This window comes from Sesamum indicum, linkage group LG1, assembly GCF_000512975.1.
Source record: "Sesamum indicum cultivar Zhongzhi No. 13 linkage group LG1, S_indicum_v1.0, whole genome shotgun sequence".
NCBI lineage: Eukaryota > Viridiplantae > Streptophyta > Magnoliopsida > Lamiales > Pedaliaceae > Sesamum > Sesamum indicum.
Window position 1 is genome coordinate 6,158,015 of NC_026145.1, and position 20,598 is coordinate 6,178,612.

At 33.6% G+C, this 20,598-nt stretch overlaps 2 protein-coding genes across 2 annotated transcripts; one reads left to right on the forward strand and one right to left on the reverse strand.

The window, feature by feature from the left end:
- LOC105157346 (bifunctional dTDP-4-dehydrorhamnose 3,5-epimerase/dTDP-4-dehydrorhamnose reductase) lies at nt 10,917-12,967 on the forward strand. The gene is made up of 2 exons (XM_011073753.2): nt 10,917-11,438; nt 12,308-12,967. Exons 1-2 carry the CDS (start codon nt 10,989-10,991, stop codon nt 12,758-12,760), a joined length of 903 nt encoding a protein of 300 aa, XP_011072055.1. The 5' UTR covers nt 10,917-10,988; the 3' UTR covers nt 12,761-12,967.
- On the reverse strand, nt 14,789-19,764 carry LOC105157353 (hydroxymethylglutaryl-CoA synthase). The gene is made up of 12 exons (XM_011073765.2): nt 19,384-19,764; nt 18,732-18,838; nt 17,975-18,107; nt 17,445-17,588; nt 16,964-17,122; nt 16,720-16,793; nt 16,563-16,638; nt 16,391-16,446; nt 16,221-16,308; nt 15,947-16,087; nt 15,698-15,847; nt 14,789-15,212 (listed from the first exon to the last, which is right to left on the reverse strand). Exons 1-12 carry the CDS (start codon nt 19,456-19,458, stop codon nt 15,021-15,023), a joined length of 1,395 nt encoding a protein of 464 aa, XP_011072067.1. The 5' UTR covers nt 19,459-19,764; the 3' UTR covers nt 14,789-15,020.

Genomic DNA, 20,598 nt, shown 5'->3' on the forward strand with positions numbered 1-20,598 from the left:
ACATGCATATATGGATGGTGAGAAAATTAAGTGTCCTTTTTGAAAGTGCGAAAATGAAGTTTTCAAAATCACAGATCCTGTTTATGAAAGGTTGGCAGATCGGTTTCACGATGTATCTGGGCTGGCAGATCGGTTTCACGATGTAGTGCATACTGCCGAGAAAGAATATCACAGTCGAGGGTCATATTTCTCAGCATATATATGATCGAATATCGCATTGGGTTGATCGTATATTGCTACACGACCACATCCTGCCCCAGGATTACTATAGTACGAAGAAATTGATAAGAGACTTAGGTTTACCCGTTGGGAAGATTGATGCGTGTAACAATGGTTGCATGTTGTACTGGAAGGACAACTTTGATTTGGACTACTGCAAGTTTTGTGGAGAAGCTTGGTACAAGCCGACTAGGGAATAAAATCCTAATTACAAGAAGACGCCATATGCCATTCTTAGGTACTCGCTGATTGCCTCTCGCCTGCAAAGGATGTATGCTTCAGAAGTGACTGCCGAGCAAATGACATGGCATGTTCATCAGACGAAGGAGGGATCCATGGTAATGTTAGACTGGGTTTGTGCACAAATGAGTTCGCACCGCACGGGCAGTACGTTCATAGGTACTAGTGTTGGCCCGTTATACTTACCCCGTACAATCTCCCCCCGAAAATGTGTATGAGTTCTAAGTATATGTTCCTGACGATGGTGATCCCAAGTCTTACCAATCCAAGATGACTCATCGATGTTTACCTGGAGCTGTTAATCGAGGAGTTGCAGAATTTGTGACATGTGGGTGTACTGATGCGCGACAGTACGAAGAACGAGTCATTCCCAATGCACGCAACATTGATGTGGACTGTGAACGACCTACCCACTTATGGGATGGCATCTGGATAGAGTTCCGCTGGTGTTATGGGTCATCCAGTTTTTATGGAAGACACATGTGCATTCTACCTGCAGAATGGTAGGAAGGTATGCTACTTTGACTACCACAGACAATTCCTCCCCCCGAACCATCCGTACCGTGGGAACAAGAAAGCATTCACTAAGAATCGAGTAGAATGGAAGGTGTGCCGGCCAAGATTGATTGGAGAACAGGTCCGTGAATGGGTTGAAGAGTTTAGTCCTGCAGTTGAGATGTTGTTGTCACTCCCGGACGGGTACGGTACAAAGTATAAGTAGACCAAAAAAAACATCTTCTGGGAGTTTGATTACTGGTCGACCCATCTGATATGACATAATCTTGATGTCATGCATATTGAGAAAAATATGTTTGATAATATATTTAATACCATTATGGATATAAAAGAAAAACAAAGTATACTCTAAATGCACGGAAGGACCTCAAGATCATATGTAATGGACCAGAGGTTAAGGTGGACGATAGAAGGCCAAACGTGATGCCCACGGCCATATATACCCTAACCCAAGAGCAGAAGAGGAGGATATGTGAATGGATTAGCCATCTGAAATTTCTTGATGTCTATGCATCTAATTTGTTCCGTTGTGTTGACATGAAGGAACTGAGGCTTCATGGCATGAAGAGTCAAGATTGTCACATATCATCCAGAATTTGATACCGATTGCCTTTCATGAAATGCTTCCTAAGCCGCTGTGGAGTGCATTGACAGAGGTCAGCCTTTTATTGTAGATTCCATGTTCGGCGACGCTCAATGTGAAAAAGGTACAAGAATTGGAGGATAGTGTCGCAACCATCTTGTACAACCTTGAAAAAATATTTCTACCAGCTTTCTTCGACTTGATGGAGCACCTAATTGTCCGTCTGCCATATGAAGCGTGCGTGGGAGGGCCTGTGTAATACAGGTGGATGTATCCATTTGAGAGGTGATTGTTACACGAGTTATTCTAGTTTTTAAAATAGTTGTAGTGTCATTATGTTTCAATAAATATTCGGTTATCAGATTTCTTCAAGGTTTGAAAATTAAGGTAAAAAACAAAACACAAGCCGAGGCGTCAATTGTAGAGGCTTACCTTGTAGAAGAAATCAGTCTCTTTACTTCTCACTACTTTGAACCCCAGATTCCTTATAAACGAAACAGGCCACGCAGAAATAACGACACTAGTATCCAACAGTCTGTTTTCAACTACTCTAGTCGAGGTAGTGGTGCATCAAAAGAAGAGATATCTTAGTGGATCAAAACACCACATAATTGAGACATATATATTGACCAACTGTGAAGTAGTCACGCCACACTACGAGTAAGTGTAAATTTTATCTATATACTGTATTCACATTATTATTTTGGACTTTTAACCTATGTATAATTGATTTGTATGTGAATAGGTCCTTTTTTAATGAACTTTACATGCACCGTCATGCATATGACGCTATTATTGATGAGCTAGTAGCTACTCAATTCAAGAATTGGTTCAAACGTCGTGTAAGTTGTGTGTTTTTAATTGTGTCAACTGTAATTTGTCAATAAATGGTTTCTCTAATATTCTCAACAAAGGTTAAATCCGAATTGAATTACACGGACAACGAGCTTTTGAAGTTGCACTATTGGGGTCCTATAGTTGAGGTCACAATATTCCCGTGCTACTTTGTAAATGGCTACAATTTCCATACTGAGGTGCACAAGGCAAGTCACCTATGAACTGCAGGGCGTGTGTTAAAAGCTCATCATGTACAGACATGCTACGACTTCTATAGGAATCTCGAAAAGATAATCACTTGGATTATCCACTTATTCCGAACATGCAGATTGTTTTGTATAAATGCCGTTAGGTCGATCCCTTGAATGGTATGAAGGTACATCCTCGTCATCACCTCGTTGATGTAAACTTCAAGAAAGTATACCAAAAGGATGAACCTTCATCCTGGCACAGCAAGCAGTACAAGTCTACTACATGGAGTACTCTAGCATGAAGAGAGACAAAATGGACTGGATGGTTGTCTGCAAAACAAGAGCCAGAAGAGTCATCGATGACACACGGTGGACCGAAGTTGCGTTTCAAGAGGATGAGTCAATACCTACTCCACAAGTTGCAACGGACAATCATAATTATGACTTGCATTATTCAAATAGTATTCAATTAGTCGTTGGTCTTTCTGTTGATAATCAAGAAAGAATAGGTACATCCTGATCGGTGGATTGTGAATCTGATGACGGTTCTGACGAATATAGCTTTGACGAGGAATACGAAACTGAAGAAAACAGTAATTATGATTGATATTAATTAGCGTTTCTGTATCAAGTGTTTGCACCCGTATTTTTAAAAATAGTAGAAGTATAATTTATGCAATTTAAAGAAGTATAATTTTCAAGCTTATTTTTATTTTAAACAAAACACAATATTTTCTAATTATGAACGGTCAAAAATTCAAAAATCGTTCCTACGTGTTCCTATTTGTAATGGATACTTAAAAAAAAAAAAAAAAAAAAGAGGAAAAACCAAAACTTAGGAACGGTCAATTAATTTTGACCATTCCTAAAACTGTTCCAACAAATTTAATTACGCGCCAAAAGGAAAACTGGATGAAAATTAATTTAGAAATGTTTTCTATTTTTCACCATTCCAAAAGTTGAAATTTAAAAAAATCGTTCCTAAATGTGTCGATATATCTGGTCCTAAGATGATTAATTTTTCACGTCCCTAAATCTGATCCAGTGACCGTCCCTAAAAATGTCTCTACATCCGAGACCCTGATTAATCCTAAATTTAAATGTATAACAATACTTACCATATGTGAATATATCTAGCAGTCTGATCTAAAATCAAATGGTCTGATGAGCAGTTGCATCATTTTTAACATCGATAATTGTGTATTAGATACGATATCTTGGTATCCATATAATAAAAATGTCTGAAACATCATCAAATGTAGTTTTTATCGATTTAATAATATCTAACGGTCTGATTACGCGATCCAATACAACAGTATAAGATGTTATTTACATCTATGTAAGACTAACAATTCTGTACATACAAATATACTTGATCTTTTCAATATTCATCAATTTTATTCGTAACATTATGGCCTTAATTACTTGATGCTCTACTTTTTTCTGACCATTAATATATCTGGGACGGTTTTTTGGATTTTTTGATTTTTTTGGGAAAATAATTTTTAGACACAATTAGGAACAATTTGTAATTATTAGGAACGGTCTAGTTAAGATTATACAAAAACAACATCATTTTGTTTCATTTGGAACGATTTTTTGGAACAGTTATGATATAGGAATGGTTTTTCAATAAATGTCCGTCAATAAAAACGTCGTCATTTTGATCACTAGGAACGGACTTAGAAACGGTTGTTTTAAAAATGACCGTTCCAAAGCCCGTTCCAAAAATCAATATATATAAAACACTTTGCATATTTGTTTTCTTTCTTCCTCCCTCTTCCTCCCTCTTTCCTTGCGCGACCGTTGGCCTTCTTCAACCGCTACCATCTTCTACCACCGTAGGAATGAGGTAAGTCCCTCCTTCCTCCTCTCTACCTCCCCCTGCACCATTTTTTCTTCTTCTTTTTTCAACATTTTTCTTCATTTTTTCACCCATTTTTTCTTACAAAAATTTTCCCCAATTTCGTTTAAAAAATAAACTCCCAATTTTTGTTTAAAAAAATAGCCATTTTTTATAAAATTTTAACGGTTTTTCATGCACGAGTATTACAAAGTCCGTTCCAAAAATTCATTGATAAAAATAAATTATCCGCTCCAAAAACTGTCTCTAACCATTCCAATTCCAAAATTAAAAATTTTTTGGACAAATTCGACATTAGGAACGATTTTGCAATGACCGTTACAGTTACCATTCCAAGTTGGAATAATTTTTTGTAAACTCCTAAATTTTTGTAACACCGACTGTAAGGACAAATTGCTATCCATTCCAAAATCATTCCAAATTCTGCTCCAAATAAGTTTTGTGTTCTGAAAATCGTTTCAAAACCCATTCCATATTTCGTGTTTTTTTGTAGTGCACATCTAATGGACTTAAATCAAATCTAATTGAATTTATAAGCCCAATATTAAAATATTCTTTAATGCAATTAAAGGATCCAAGACTTTTATTATCAACTTCAATTTATAAATCGGACCAAACCCAATAAAATTAATCTAATTAATTTTAATAGTTAACTTAAAATTTTAATTAATCTAATTAATTAAATTTCAAGCCATTCATTCAATGAATTGGTCTAAATAAATGATCCAATTATTTATTCTCTCTAATAATTAATTTAATTTAATTAAATTAACCCGAATCTTCTAGAATTAATTCCAAATTAATTGCATCCCATTATAATGGTAGAGTGTGACTCTATAGGTTCACGCTTAGCTAGAACTGGACGTGTGTGCCCAATATAATTAGTTAAATCTAGTTTAATTAATTATTTTCTATTATCCCATAATCGAAATTAGCTTGTTACCATGGATAACCGTCTACCAACTGTCCATGGCATTATAGACTAGGTGAATAGTGGTGTGAACATTTAGGCTTCGAATCTGTACGAATACAGTCCTACTGTCAATCATCTCGGGGCCTTAGTCTAAGACATGGAATTGGGTGATGGTTCCCATCATTAACTAGGCAACTATACTTGAAACTCGAACACGTTTACTCTACTGATTCGATTTAAAAAATCTATCCCTCATCGATCAATCACTATGACCAAAACTTTAATTAGGCCAAAAAGTTGAATTATCCCTTAGTAATATGAGAAAAGTTGAAATTTATAAAGTTTCAATTATGATATTATTTCCACTTTAATTAGTTGGTTAGCAATATAATATCCAATTAGGGGATTAAACCTGGATTCACAAGATAGATGATCAACAACTCTTCCTTATGGGATACTTCCATAGTCGAAAATTATATATATTAAAATAGAAAAGGGATGATTATATTTACACCATGATTTATGATTAGGTTTACACAAACAACTCTTATGATTTTTGGAATAATGACACCTATATTCACCCAAAATATTAACATGATTTATATAAAATCAACCCTATTTTTAGAAAATTACAAGAATACCCTCCAAAAACATCAACATTATTACACAAAATACCTATATTTTTTGTTGTTAGGGTGGCTTCTTTAATCATGCTAAAGGTAATTTATGTAAATAAATCATAAGTTATGAGGTATAAATGTAATTATCCTTTAAAAATAGGGGTATTTTCAATAGTCGAAAACATAAAAAGTCCTCAAAAGAGGCAATCCAATAATTCAAGTACAAAACTTTTTTATGGAAAATTTCGTATTCGAACCTGGGGTGTGTGCTGGGTGCGTTCTTCCATTTTATGATTTGACTCTTTTTCTATATACTAGCTGAACGTGGCACTAACCATGCACGTACATAAAAAAAAATAATTAAATAATGTGTGTGGCACACCCAACTGAGTGTTCATAATTAAATAAAAAACTTTAAAAAATATTTTTTATGTTAAAATTATATTTTGCTTTAATTAAAGAAATTAAAAACATTTTTAAAAAATAAGAAAGTTTGAAGAAGTTAAAAAGTTAGCTAAAGTTGCAAAGAGTGAACTATTTCACGGTTATGAGAAGTGGGAAAAAATTAAATAAAATTGATGAAATAATCCTACCCTAAACCAAAAAAAAAAAAAAAAAGACCAAAAAAATAAAATATTAAAAGGGTGCTCTCATTTAATCTTAAAGCATAGATATATACTAAAATTAAAAAAAAAATCAATATTATGCAACACAACTTTAGGTAGTGCAGTCACATTCCGACAGTTGTGCTCATGATTATGAACAAATTTAACATCCGTTGACTGATTTCACGTGTTTAATGTAACATGTTTTAAACTTTTTTCCTTATATATATATATATGTAATATTGTAAATGAACAAATTATTTTTTATATGATAAGAATAACAAGTTATCCCCTATGCTTTTTAAAATGAAGCAATTCACCATCCTAATAAATTGCTTCAATTTAAAAAACATAGGGGCAAATTGCTCTTTTTTTATTGGGATAATTTGCTTATTTGCAATATCACATAGGAGTTGCCTGCATTTTTTGTCATAAATATTCGGGAAAAGTATTACTTTAGTCCGTTAAGTATGCCTAATTTTAATTTTAATCTGATAACTATGTCTATTTTTGTTTAAGTCCAGTAACTTATGAAATTGCTTACTTTTAGTCCTCTGGCAGATTTTAGGATAATTTTACCCCTATGCAACTTTTGAAAGGCAGTTTTAGTTCATATGCACTCATAGGGGTAAAATTATCCGAAAATCTGCCAAAGGACTAAAAGTAAGCAATTTCGTAAGTTACTGGACCTAAATAAAAATAGACATAGTTATCGAATTAAAATTAAAATTAGGCATATTTAACGGACTAAAATGATACTTTTCCCTAAATATTCATTATTCATATGTTCTTTGATTTGACGCTTGTATTGATTATTTAAGTGTGTACTATGTTTTATGATTGAGGAAGAAATTTTAAACATACCTTAATGAAGATCGGCTGTTGCAATCACTATTAGCCGTCTTTAATTACCAACGATCTCATATGACTTTATATTAAATGGCTTTAAATCCAACATAATATTAAGTCAATATAGGAGTTGAAAATTTAAATTAAATTTATAAGTTCAAATACAATATTACATTTAAATTTAAAAAATTAAAAAAAAATATTCTGAAAATGCTATATTAGTCGATTAATTATTTTTTCTTAGTTATGTACTACACAAATTAGAGCCAGACTTATATTACGTTTCGATCTGAAATTTCTACTGAAAAAAGATTATAAAGTTAAAAAATAAAAATTGTGTCATGAAATGCCATAATTTATTATGATTTTAAATATTATCAAAAAAGATAAATAAAAATTTTAAAAAATGGTAAAATACGACGAGCTTCAATAATTTTGACATAATTATAAATACCCTTTGTTTGAAAAATTACAATGCGTTCCTGGTGTTTGATGACATTATGTAATTCTTGGATGAGGGTATGGAATTGTCAACTTTACCCTATACTGTATTTTTTATATTTAAAAAAATAAAAATTTATTAAAAAAAGGAATTTGAAAAATTGTGAAAATATTATATACTTGATCCATAAAAAATTTTTAATCCGTCCTCCACAATGGTATTTTGGTCAATTCACCATAAAAATGGATGAAACCTAACAACGACTCATTGACTGCGCTAATTGTTAGTTAGACGGCCATTAAATTAAAAATATACTAATAAATTTTCAAATAATAAAAAAATATTTATAATTATATTAAATATAATAATAAAAATAAATAAATAAAAAACGGTCAGCAAACCATCACTATCCAAACTTACCACCCTAAAGGTGAGAAGTGTGCAAGTGCAACTACCCTCTTTTTTGGAAGTTGGAGAGCAAAATGGACCTCAAATTCCACAGTCCCCACCCCCACACTCTTAGATCCAATCTAATCATATAAAATTTTTAAAAACTCATATTTCCACTCCATCTCCTGCTTTTGCCACTCCATTTCTTTGTCTATTGACTATACTGACCTCTGCTAAAATCTTTAATGGTTTTTGTGAAAGGTTTCGTAATTTTTCAAAAAAAAAAAATTATTTAATTTTGGGCATATTTTTCTTTTTAGTTTATATATTTAGTTGTAAATGTTTTGAAAAATTACTAAGAAAAAAAATTAAATAAATGGTTTTAGGTCTGAATTGGAAGAAGTCGAGTTTAATTTGATTTGATCAATTTAAAATAGCTATTAACATATCGTTCAAACGAATATTATGTTCTTATAGATTTTTTTTTCTTTTTATTAAAAAAGAAAATCTAGACTTAGTAATTGGACGAATTATTTGAAATTACGATTCCTCCTTGAGGAAAAAAACGAACAAAAAACAAGTGTAGTTATTTAAGTAACTAATTATTGTTGACGACAATGTCTGATGCTGTTAATGATGCTTAGTTTAGTTGACGAAATTGAGGCCCTATAATCAAGAGGTCATGAGCTCGAGGCCCTCCAATAGTGTGGATTTGATCTACTGTAATAGTAGTTGTTGGATAATTTTATATTTTTTATAATTACGCTTGACATATAATGATTATTTTAATTAAAATTTATAATGTAATTGTAATTGATACACTCAAAAAAACAATTTTTGATTCTTGCATTGTTGTTTTGTATATTTGAATCTAGTCTTAATTACTAGTTAAATATTGAATCGAATTCTAGAAAGACCCAAAATTTCACAAAGGATAAATTACATTTCGTCATTTGAATTATGCCTGTTTTTAGATTTTGTCGTTTGAATTTTTTTTTTCTATGTCAACTTATCATCTCAACTTTGTAAGATCTACACTTTTCCCTATACGATCTTTTCTTTAACAATTTTTCTACCTAAAAAAACATCATATGCTATACGTATGGGGAAAATATCACATCACATCACTTTTAAATATCACATTTACACTGCATGTGATTTTTTTTCGACAAAAACTTTGTTAAAAAATAGTTATAAATAGTAAAATTCAAAATTTCGTAAAGTTGAGATGGTAAAATTGACACAAAAAATTTAGATTCCAAAATATAAAAACAACTATAATTCGAGTGACAAAATGTAATTAACCCTTTCACAAATTTAAATTCTCTTGCATCGAATTCGATCAACCACTCGAATCTATACATTTTCCAAACTTTTCAGCTTTTTTATAAAGTCGAATCATTTTACACTATCCAATACATTCAAATAAAAATATCAATTTAATATATTAATATTTTTAAATAAACAAATATATCAACTAAAAATAATAAAATATAACACCTCTATTAAAAATAAATTATATACCCACCACTCCAACCTAAGACCCATTTTTCTCTTTTCATTTATGTCGACTTACATAATTTCTACCACATTTAATTTTTTTCTTTTTATGTATTTTGTCTCTCATATTTTTTTCTTCTTCTCCAAATTATATTTTTTCATCTCCATCCCACTAAGTGAAAATTTAATAATTTCATTGAAATAATTAAAAATTATAATAAACTTTTATAATTTTATCGATAAATACACTTTGCCCTCTCGATAATTTAATAATTGTAATATTCACTCCCTAAAATTAATTAATTGGATAAAATTACCCCTCATGAACGATTATATAATTCTCTGTATATTTCAGTATTTTTACACATTAAATCATCGTCAAATTATTTTCTAACTAAAAACGTATTTTTCAACTAACATACACAAAAATATTTAATAAATGGATTCTAAATAAAATCAAAGTAATAGGTTAATATAATTGATACACAACACATATATCATATATATTTTGGAAAATAACTTGACAATATAGTTAGCCCAAAATTGAACACTTTTAGAAAAAAAAAATGAATAAATATATTTTGCTATTTTTTCAAAAGAAACTATATTTAAATAATATATAATTCCTTATTTTTATCCAAAAAAAATAAATAGTTATTTTTCTTACCAAATTAATAATAACTCTTTACATTAAAGTGTTTTGCGTATTTATTGCATCCATTCGTCACTTAACTTTTAGTCTATAAAATTTGAACTATTAACTATATTAATTATATTTTATTTTTATTATAAGTAAAATGTATTTTCTTTAATTAAATATATATAATTGAATTTCAAATGCAAAATTAAAAAAAAAATCCTTTATACTATATATGTATATATATAAATATGGATAATTTTGTCCAAATATTTAGCCGTAGCGAGTAGACGTTACAGTTATCAGTTTTAGGAGGGTGAATGTTACCTCGAGGATTATTGGGAGAGAGTGTATATGGTCTATTTTGAAATTTGTGAGGGTGATTTGGTCAATTCAGGTATGAAGAAGAGTGCAGGGGACAAAAAAAGTTGTGCATACATTAAAATAAAGAAATTACATTCAGATCCGAGAAAAGAAAGAAAGAAAGAAAGAGAGCTCATTGTTATATACTGCAGCAATTACACCCACTACTCCTCATTTCTCCCACACACACACACACACAACACACACTGAATTTCTACTATGGGCGCCACAGAAAACGGGTCAGCCGCTCAACCTCTCAAGTTCTTGATCTATGGTCGAACAGGATGGATTGGCGGGCTGCTCGGCAAGCTCTGTGAGGCCCAGAAAATCGACTACGTATACGGGTCGGGCCGGCTCCAGAACCGGGCTTCACTGGAGGCCGACATCGAATCGGCCCAGCCGACGCATGTTTTCAATGCCGCAGGGGTGACGGGCCGCCCCAACGTCGATTGGTGCGAGTCTCACAAGGTGGAGACCATCCGCACGAATGTTGTCGGCACGCTGACGCTTGCCGACGTATGTAGGGAGAAGGGTCTAGTGTTGATTAACTATGCCACGGGGTGTATTTTTGAGTACGATGCTGCGCATCCTCTGGGGTCGGGTATCGGGTTCAAGGAAGAGGACACGCCCAACTTCATCGGATCCTTTTACTCCAAGACCAAAGCAATGGTGGGTTTTCTTTAATCTTATCATTTGTGTGAGTGTGGTGGTAATAGTGGTAGATCTTTGTTTGTTTAGTGTTTGTTGATTTGTGTCAAAGTCTACTTTGTAGTATTTAATGTTGTTGATGATGACAATGATGTGATTTAGTGTTATTGGTTTGAAGAGTTTGAAATTGAGTATAATGTGTGCTTATTTTTCATTGTATATTTTGTGAAGTATCTTTCTGTAGAGGAAATGGTAAATGAAGGCGTCGAAATCTTTACCTACTTAATTAAGAGCTTGTGGAAGTATACGGGAAGGAATGTTAGTAAAAAGTTTTATTGCCTGTCGATGATTTGTCGTTGGTTGTGCATCTAGATTACAAATCTTGCAAACATGATAGTGAAGTTTGTTCTTTGTTATTGCGACGCTTCAACGACTCGAGAATATTTGCGGTAATTAACTATGCTAATTGTGATTTAGTGATTCATCATTCCTAGCAATGTGAGATCTTATGTAATGGCTGTTAATATGATGTGAAGAAATAAAATTTGCATGTATGTAGCAGCATTTTCTCTTCAGAATTTGTATCTGAGATGCTTTAAGGAGTCAATCAAGTTAAATGTTCCTTTTTTGTGCAACTGTTAATATTAGTCAAGATCACCCTTTTGCTGTTCATGTGCTTGCCTAGCTGCATGTAGGTTCGTTTAGTGGGCTTTTGCTACTACCTATGAGGTTAGTTCCTCTATTGGAAGTATCCGTGAATTGCTAGATGGTTTGGTGGTGGGTTGGTTTTCTGTGTAGACAAGGCGAAAGGAAGTGGTGTTGTGTTCATGTACTACATTTCTCGTTTGGTGAGTCCTCATCTGTACTTTTTTCTACTGTCGTGTTGTCAGGTTGAGGATTTACTAAAGAACTATGAGAATGTCTGCACGTTGCGAGTCAGGATGCCCATCTCATCCGATCTTTCCAATCCGCGTAATTTCATCACAAAGATAGCGAGGTATGAAAAGGTGGTCAACATACCCAACTCCATGACAATCCTAGATGAACTTCTTCCCATATCCATTGAGATGGCTAAGAGAAATCTCACTGGAATTTGGAACTTCACAAATCCGGGAGTCGTCAGCCATAACGAGATTTTAGAGATGTATCGTGAATATATAGACCCAAACTTCACTTGGACAAACTTCACTCTTGAGGAGCAGGCTAAGGTGATAATTGCCCCAAGGAGTAACAACGAGCTCGATGCCACCAAACTAAAGCAAGAATTTCCTGAACTCTTGTCCATCAAGGATTCTCTCATTGAGCACGTCTTCAAGCCCAACCGAAAGACCCCTGTAGCCTAAAAATATCAGAGGTTTGGATTAGTTTCACCAGCTGTTACGGTTTCTTGTCTTCCTTCATGTGGACCGTCTCATTTTCTCTCACGCAATTCTGTTCCAATATTACATGCATGATTTCCTTTTTTTTTTTGTGTACTGAATGTTGTATTGTATTAATTGCAACATTGAATAAATGAGATAGAAATGTTACATTACTGTGTTTACAGCCCACCTCAATCCTTTTCATATCCATTTATCATTTCATTTTGAACGAACTTGAGAGTTTGCTGCACATACTAAGGGTTGTCCTAATATATGTTAATGGAACGTGGAATGTTGCCTGAAGTCTTTCTGTCTGAAAAGTTTATTCTCTTTAACATGGTTATGACTTATGAGGTTTCTAACTGACTGAATTTCTTGGCCAGTTTTATTCACTTTTTTCTCCTTTTATGGCACTGCTGTACATGTGATGCCAACTTTGTAGTTCAATTGATTCACTAAGATGCAATACTCATTTATCAGACATTGCAGTTTTTTAGGATTGTATGTATAATTTTTTTAAAAATATGGGTAATCTGTGTAAATGATGTTGACACTTTTGGTGAATGTGTGTAATTCTCAAAAGTCATGGGTAATTTTTGTAAATAAATCATAAGTTAGGAGTATACATGTAATTATCCTTAAATAGATCTAACAATTCAGAACGAATAATGCCTACCAAATCTCATCTAATTATCTCCCGTATCTCCTAATTTTAATTCCAGCAAACACATGGTAAGTACAGTTAAGAAAGAATGACGGATCACAAATATAATTAACTTTTTTGTTATAGTAAAAGTGTAATTATATTTATCATGTAATTTATTCGATCAAACAAAATCCAATTTGGATGAGCATTTTCCACTCTGTGGTAGATAGTTGCTCCAAAAACATTGATTATATAAGTTTCGGTAAATTATATGAGATTAAGATCTAATTACACTAACACTCCTAATATTTTATAAAATTATAGTACACCCAGTATTTTGTTTGTATCTCAGGAAGCATAATTGTAAGTAGGGGTTTTCGGTTCGGTCAATTGAAAATTCGATTCATCGTTTTCATAAATCGAAAATCAAATCAATTCGGTATTTTACCTGAAAAAATTGATTTTTTTTAAATGTATATATATATATATATAACAATCTATTCATTTAATTTAAATTCAAATTTAATAGTACAACTACAGTATTCAATATTCAAATAATACATATAGCGAATTGAATTAAAGTTCTGCCATCGAGCATCGACCATCAACTAACACCTAAGAAACAAAATAAAAAAAAATTATAAAACAAACGACAAATAAAATTATAAGAGTGTATGGAAAAAAAAATCACTATTTACGACTTATGTGATACACAATATAACCCTGACTGTGATTCTTGTGGTGTGATTGTGATTCTTGTGGTTGTTGAGATGTGTTTGAAATCCCTTCATCCTCCAATCTTTCTTTTTTCATTTGACATTTGAATACACTACAAATAACAAATAAAAAGTAACAATTTATTTTAAAACAATTGAAAACCAATTTTTTTTAAAAAAAAAACAAAAATCAAACCAAATTTTTCAGTTCGATTTTCGATTCCGTTCGGTTCAACCGGTTTAATCGAACTGTGAACACCTCTAACTGTAAGTTCTATTTTCCCCTTAAATTGTTATTATTATATTTAAATTATAACTAAAATTAAGTTTTGTATCCTACCAACCTTTTCATTTTCCTCACCAAAATTAAGTTGGAATGGATTCCTTGCGGCTATTGCACTAAGTGAATCTACCCGTCACTGATCAAATATTACCCAAAATAGCCACAACTAAGTGAATTTAACCATCACCGATTAAATATTACCGAAATTGATTACCGCAGCTCCACCAATGGAGTGATAAGTGATAAGTAATGTCTAGCATTATGGACTTGTCACTGCCATCCAATCATTCCCTGTAGAGGCCTAGATTTGTCCCGTCTGAAGGCTATGCTGATCAACAAACACTACACCATCATTGTAATAAGAATTGTGGGACTTTGTCGGGCCGAGATGCTCAACAATTTCATTACGATTTAGGATAAAGGGCTATGCAGCCATGATTTCTTTTACAACATTCTTCTGTTCGACATACAGAAAACCAAAATGAGAAATTCTTACAGACTGCAGACAAGAATTATCCGCCGGAAAGAACTTGAAGCTTATGCTAGACAATGAAAAACATAGTTATTTTCACAGCACTGTCATGGTGGAGACCAACTTCAATGACCATTTGCGAGAGTACCGTTCTCATTACCCTTCTTGGCATAGAATCTTCGGTACTTGGAATCCACTTCGGTTAGATAGTATGTGCCGGCTGCTAGAAGACTACAGTCCTTGCTTGTCACGAAGTCCTTTCCTCCATACCTATGCTCCATCAGCTTCATTGTTTCGATGAATTTTTCTGGAGGGAACTGTAGAGAAGAACATTTGAAATGGTCATTTTTACCGAAGAAATGAATCCAACTAGTATGTTGTGGAATCCAAACAGAAGTATCAAACTACTTGATACTCAAGTCAAGGTCGATACATAAAAGCTTGTTCGAGGTTTAATCGGTTGAGTATAACAAAAGAACATGAACACAATTTTTTGTTCCGTAGGCTTTGAAGCTCAGCTCAAGCTCAACTCATTAGCGAGAGAATCAAACTGAACTCATGTTCGACTCAATTAAAGCTGATTCAAGTTTGATTGAATTAGTACTCGAACAAGTTCACATAATCTTTGAAGACCAACAAAAAATTCATACAAGCTTGAACAATTAGTATGTTCGTTTCGCCTCGATTGATTTACACCTCTAAACAGCATAACTCTAAACTTTTATTTATTTCGTTTTTGCTTAGTGGCAGTAAATATTTATTATCAACTGAAGAAGAAAATGGGGAACAAAAACCGATGTACCTCATGCCTTGACTTCAACTTCTCGGAAACATTCATTATGGTTGCAATGTTCGACAGGCTAAAAGGATGCTGACCCTCGTTTAGACGAAGAGAAAACATGGTGGCTGTCAAACCACTTCCATACGAAAACAATATCACCCTCTGTCCAGCCTGAAGGAAGCGGGAAAATACCGTTCAGAAAACCGGAATCCTTAGACTCGTCAACGTTAATAAAGCCAAAAACTGAAATGACAAGGTATAGAATTTTACCAAAGTGCTGTTTTTATTGTGAAGAAGGGATGCAAATGCAGCGTAGAGTGAGGCGGTGTACATGTTCCCGACTTGTTTTGGTATCAGGGTAGATGGCTGCACCTTTGCATCATATAGTGGCTTCGCAACTTGTTGGGATGCCTGTAGATTCAAATAAATTAGTCCATATACTGATGGATATAGACTATAACGATTATCAAAAAATTGGCAAATCGACGTGTTATCAGCATTAAAGAAGTTACTATGGATGAACAAAAATATTTCAAAAAGTAACCTTCTCAAGGTCGCGACTTTGGTAGCTCTCATCGATGGTTAGTGATGAAAAAGGAGCCAACTTTTCTTTAGCAGCCTCATCAATGGAGCTGTAGTAAATACCAGAAAAGACAAATTTAGTGGAAACACTTTTTAACACTCTAGTACTGTAACAATGAAGAGAATACTCACCTAGCACCGCTCAAAAAGTCATTGAATAAGAGTCTTGAGAAGCTTTTCTGTACAAGCTGCAAGTTGCAAGGACAATGTTAACAAAAATCTGACATCAAATATTTAAAGTGGAGATAGCGGAACACTCAAATACAATAATATCTGTGAGGTGCTCCTGTTCCACGCTAATTACCTTGTTGTATGGAGAATGAAATACGAAGTAGTCAGCATCAGCAACTGAAAACTGCTTTCCTTCTAGCTTCTCATACCTATCCCATGAAAAAGAGTATGAAAACCCAATGGTAAAGTTTAGAGAGACAAAAGGTAGTTGTTTCCCAAGAGGAGCTTACTTGTGACATAGGCTTTTGTAACAAGAATCGAGTGCCATGAGGTAACAAGTCTGAGAAAGCTTGCCATCAACAACCTAAACGCCACAAATATACCACGTAAGTAGCAATATATAACATGTCCGAAACTCTAGATCTTGATTGTAGCTATTAATGAAACGTTAAGCATATGCTCCACTTGATCTAGGGCTTCGTGGCATTTGTAAGAAACAACAAAGACGGAAATCTAATGGGTTAAGAGGATTACTGGATATTCACTGGCAAGATCAGGCTTGTAAAAATCATAAACGTGAGCCATGTGACTGCTCCTGAGCTTGCTTTCGAAAGCAATAGGAGCATTTGGCCCTATTAGCATAGCAACAGCTGCAGCTCCCCCAGTAGGCCTAGCTGGTCCTTCGGCATAGACCTGGAAAATGAAGCTAGTTAGGGAGGAATCAGATACGGAAAGAAGCTTTTGTAGAATTTTAATTAACTCTCACTTTAATGAACGCAAGACTAAAGACTTCCATCAAGAAATTCAGAAATTAGGCGTGTATTATACTTTAATTAAATCAAGACAAAAGAAAGATCCAGCTTGATCAACAGAAAGAAGACAGATTACATGCTCCAACTTCCCGTGCAGCTCAGAAAGTAAAGTTCCAAAATGTATGAATGAGGAAAGTTCGCTTACGTCATGTTTCCACAGAACATTAATTACAAGAAAAGAAGTATATAAAATGATGTCATACCGCACTGTCGGTGCAGACAACGAGCCCATATCGTCCATCCCATGAACTACTTTCCACCCAATTGACACAGTTAAATAGTGCAGCAGTACCTCCATAGCACGCATTGGTTGAGTCAACACCTTCTATGTCGGTATTTCCATGTTTCTGGTTATTCACAAAAAGAAGAATAATTATCTGTTACAATGTTTAATTAAATTTTCGAAAACAGCCGATAAGCTGGTGTGATAGCCATCAATGTAACATATGTGAATTTATGTCACAATAAAGAAGCTCTTGCGTCACTCTGAATATTACATAACAGAGTGATTTGCACTTGAGCGAGATAAGTAAACGAAATAAGCATGCCTACTGGAGAGAACCAATCATAATTTCAAGACTTAGCAAAAACAAGTGTACAGTGAATTCTACTATGAGTTAATCATATTACGACAATCATTGCTAAATAAAGCTTCGGGATAAAACCCACTACAGACAGAAATGGACAATAAGCCCAGAAGAGCTGAGAAAAAAAAATGCAAACACCACAATACCTCAAAGATTGGCATCAAGAATGTCTTAATGGATTTGCTCTTATCAAGTACAGTTTCGCTTCCAACTTCCAGACGACCAATCTGTTTGGGATCAACCCCATACTTCTCAAGAAGCGAAGTGACAGCTGTCATACTGAAAATCAAAGAGTTAACAATTGCTCGGGGGGTGAAAAAAGGAAAGAAACTTGTAAGCACTTACTATATACATTATGAGTAAAGATAAATTGAGTAACTACAATGAAATGAAAGGTAGGGGTATTAGTTTTAGGATTTCACGTAGCATCACAGCCTTAAAACAACATCTATAGAAACGGAGAAGCGGCCCGAAACCACACAGGAGTATTTACACTGTAGAGTAAATACAAAGCATGCAATTGATAAAAATCTCATGGACTAATGACTAAAATAAATAGGACAGATTATCTTCCAAAGTTCAGAAAAATGAAGTTCATATTGGCAGAAACCTTGCGGGTCTATATCACCTAACTCAAAGGACTTATTTCAGATCATTTTAAAAAGTTTTAGATAGTCAAATTATGGATCAGATATCAAAAACAGACAATTTAACTGAGCAATTATACAAAAATTTTGTGCAGACAAAAGATTCCAACAATCTCTGCAGATAACTACATCAATAGGCTTGACATGCAATCCACCAAACCTCTGCAGTGTTAAAGATTCTTTAATCTCCCCTTTCCTCTGGCTTTTCCGGAGAATCTACAAACATTTACAGTAAAAGAGTATCAAGTGAATTTACCTCATGGAAATGACATCTTCAACCTCAGTACAGAAGGCCATGCAGTCTTGGCCCAGCCCAATTGTGTACTTCCCTTTGCTTGCTCCATCATGTGCCTCCAACACTTCCTGCAGCACAAATTCAGCATCCATTGAGAAAGAGAAAATTCCAAATGAACAGACACATAAATCTAAAACATTTCACTGTAAAAACCAACAGCAAATTGTACTAAAAGGTGCTAAAATATGCTTCCTTTGAATTGCAACAAAAGCAGAATACGTAAAAGAAAGAAGATTTTTGCGAACTGAATCTGAGATAAATTAAAAGAAAAAAACCCATAAATCAGAAAGAAGCTAAACTACAAATTGAGCGCTCATACAGAGTCAAGGTTCCATGCAACAGAACATCAAAATCATTAGGTGGGTCCATTCTACAAAATTCTATAACCCAGAAAAAAAACAAAAATCAAACACGTAAATTCAGAAAACCCATCAAAATTCTTGGTTTTCTTTTCCTTTCTACACCATTCCTCTTTCTCACAGAATTTATCCAAAAACCCAGATGGACAAACGACCAAAAACAACGAAACAGAAAAGAGCTAAAGCAGCACGAAAAGCCAACTTCCTGCACACGTGGGCTCGACGTTTCGGTTCAACTCATGTAAAACGTTTACCTGCTGAATACAAGTGGGAGGGAAGTAGATTTCCATTGCGAGAATCCCCACATTCTTGGGTTGTGAAGAAGCCATCTCTTCTCTTCTCTTCCTACTTTCTTCTTTCACCTCCACTTCACTCCAAGAAATGCTGGAAAGGGAGATCGATCGAGAAACAGAGTTCTCTTCTCAAACCTCAAACCAGGCTCTCTCCCTTTAATCTCCGCAAACCAGGAAAAAAATTGAAGAAATTCTTAGAAGCGAGGTGCGATTGAAGCAAAAAAACAGAGAGAGTATGGGAAAAATTGGCTGGCTGGATGTCCTCCTTATGCCGTTGGAGTTGGTTTATTTATAGGGAGAAAAGAAAGAATCATTTCCTCGTTTTTTTTGTTTCCATCCATAGCCCCCAAATGCAGACTCTCCGAATTTACCTCCCCACTTACATTCACCAACCAAAAATCTCAAAACTACCTCAAATTTTTAGGGTAATTACACTCCGGTCCATATAAGTATGGGTTATGTGTCATCCACCTCTGAGACGGTGTCGGGTGAATTTATAAGCTCTTTAAAAAATCTTATAAGACGCAAAGTGTTGATAATCTTTTATTTTTTTAAAAAATAATGAGCTTATAAAAATTAAAAAATAAAATACTTATAAGTTGCTTTAAAAGAAATATTGAGTTTCAGACTTATTTCAAAAAATTTAAAATTTGATTTTTTTTATTTTAAATTTATTATAGATTTATTTTTAGTGGCGTATCATAAATTTTATAATTTTATTTTATATGAATACTTCGATAGCTTATTTTAAAGTAAGATTAGTATTTTTTATAAGCTCAAAACATTCTATAAGATATATGACTATATAAAACCTTATAGACAAGTATCTATTACTAGTTATCATGTCTTATTAATACTTCTTAATTGCTTATCTTTATTGTTGGGCTTCGTGGTCCTTGTACAATTGTCGTTCCTGAATCAATCACATATTTGGTAATGGACTTTTTTATCTAACCGTCAATTTGATAGAGTTGTGATATCGAGTATATTTTTTTGTAATAATAATAATTAAATTTTATTACAGTGGTTCGGAATTCTATAATCATGCCCTAGACTAATGCCTAAGTTCCTTGGGGAGAGTCCAAAGATTTGGGCTTGAGATTTTATACGAGAGGTCCTATGTTCAAATTTGGGTATCGGCGTGAGTTGGGTGTACGAGCACGCCGTCGGTGTTGC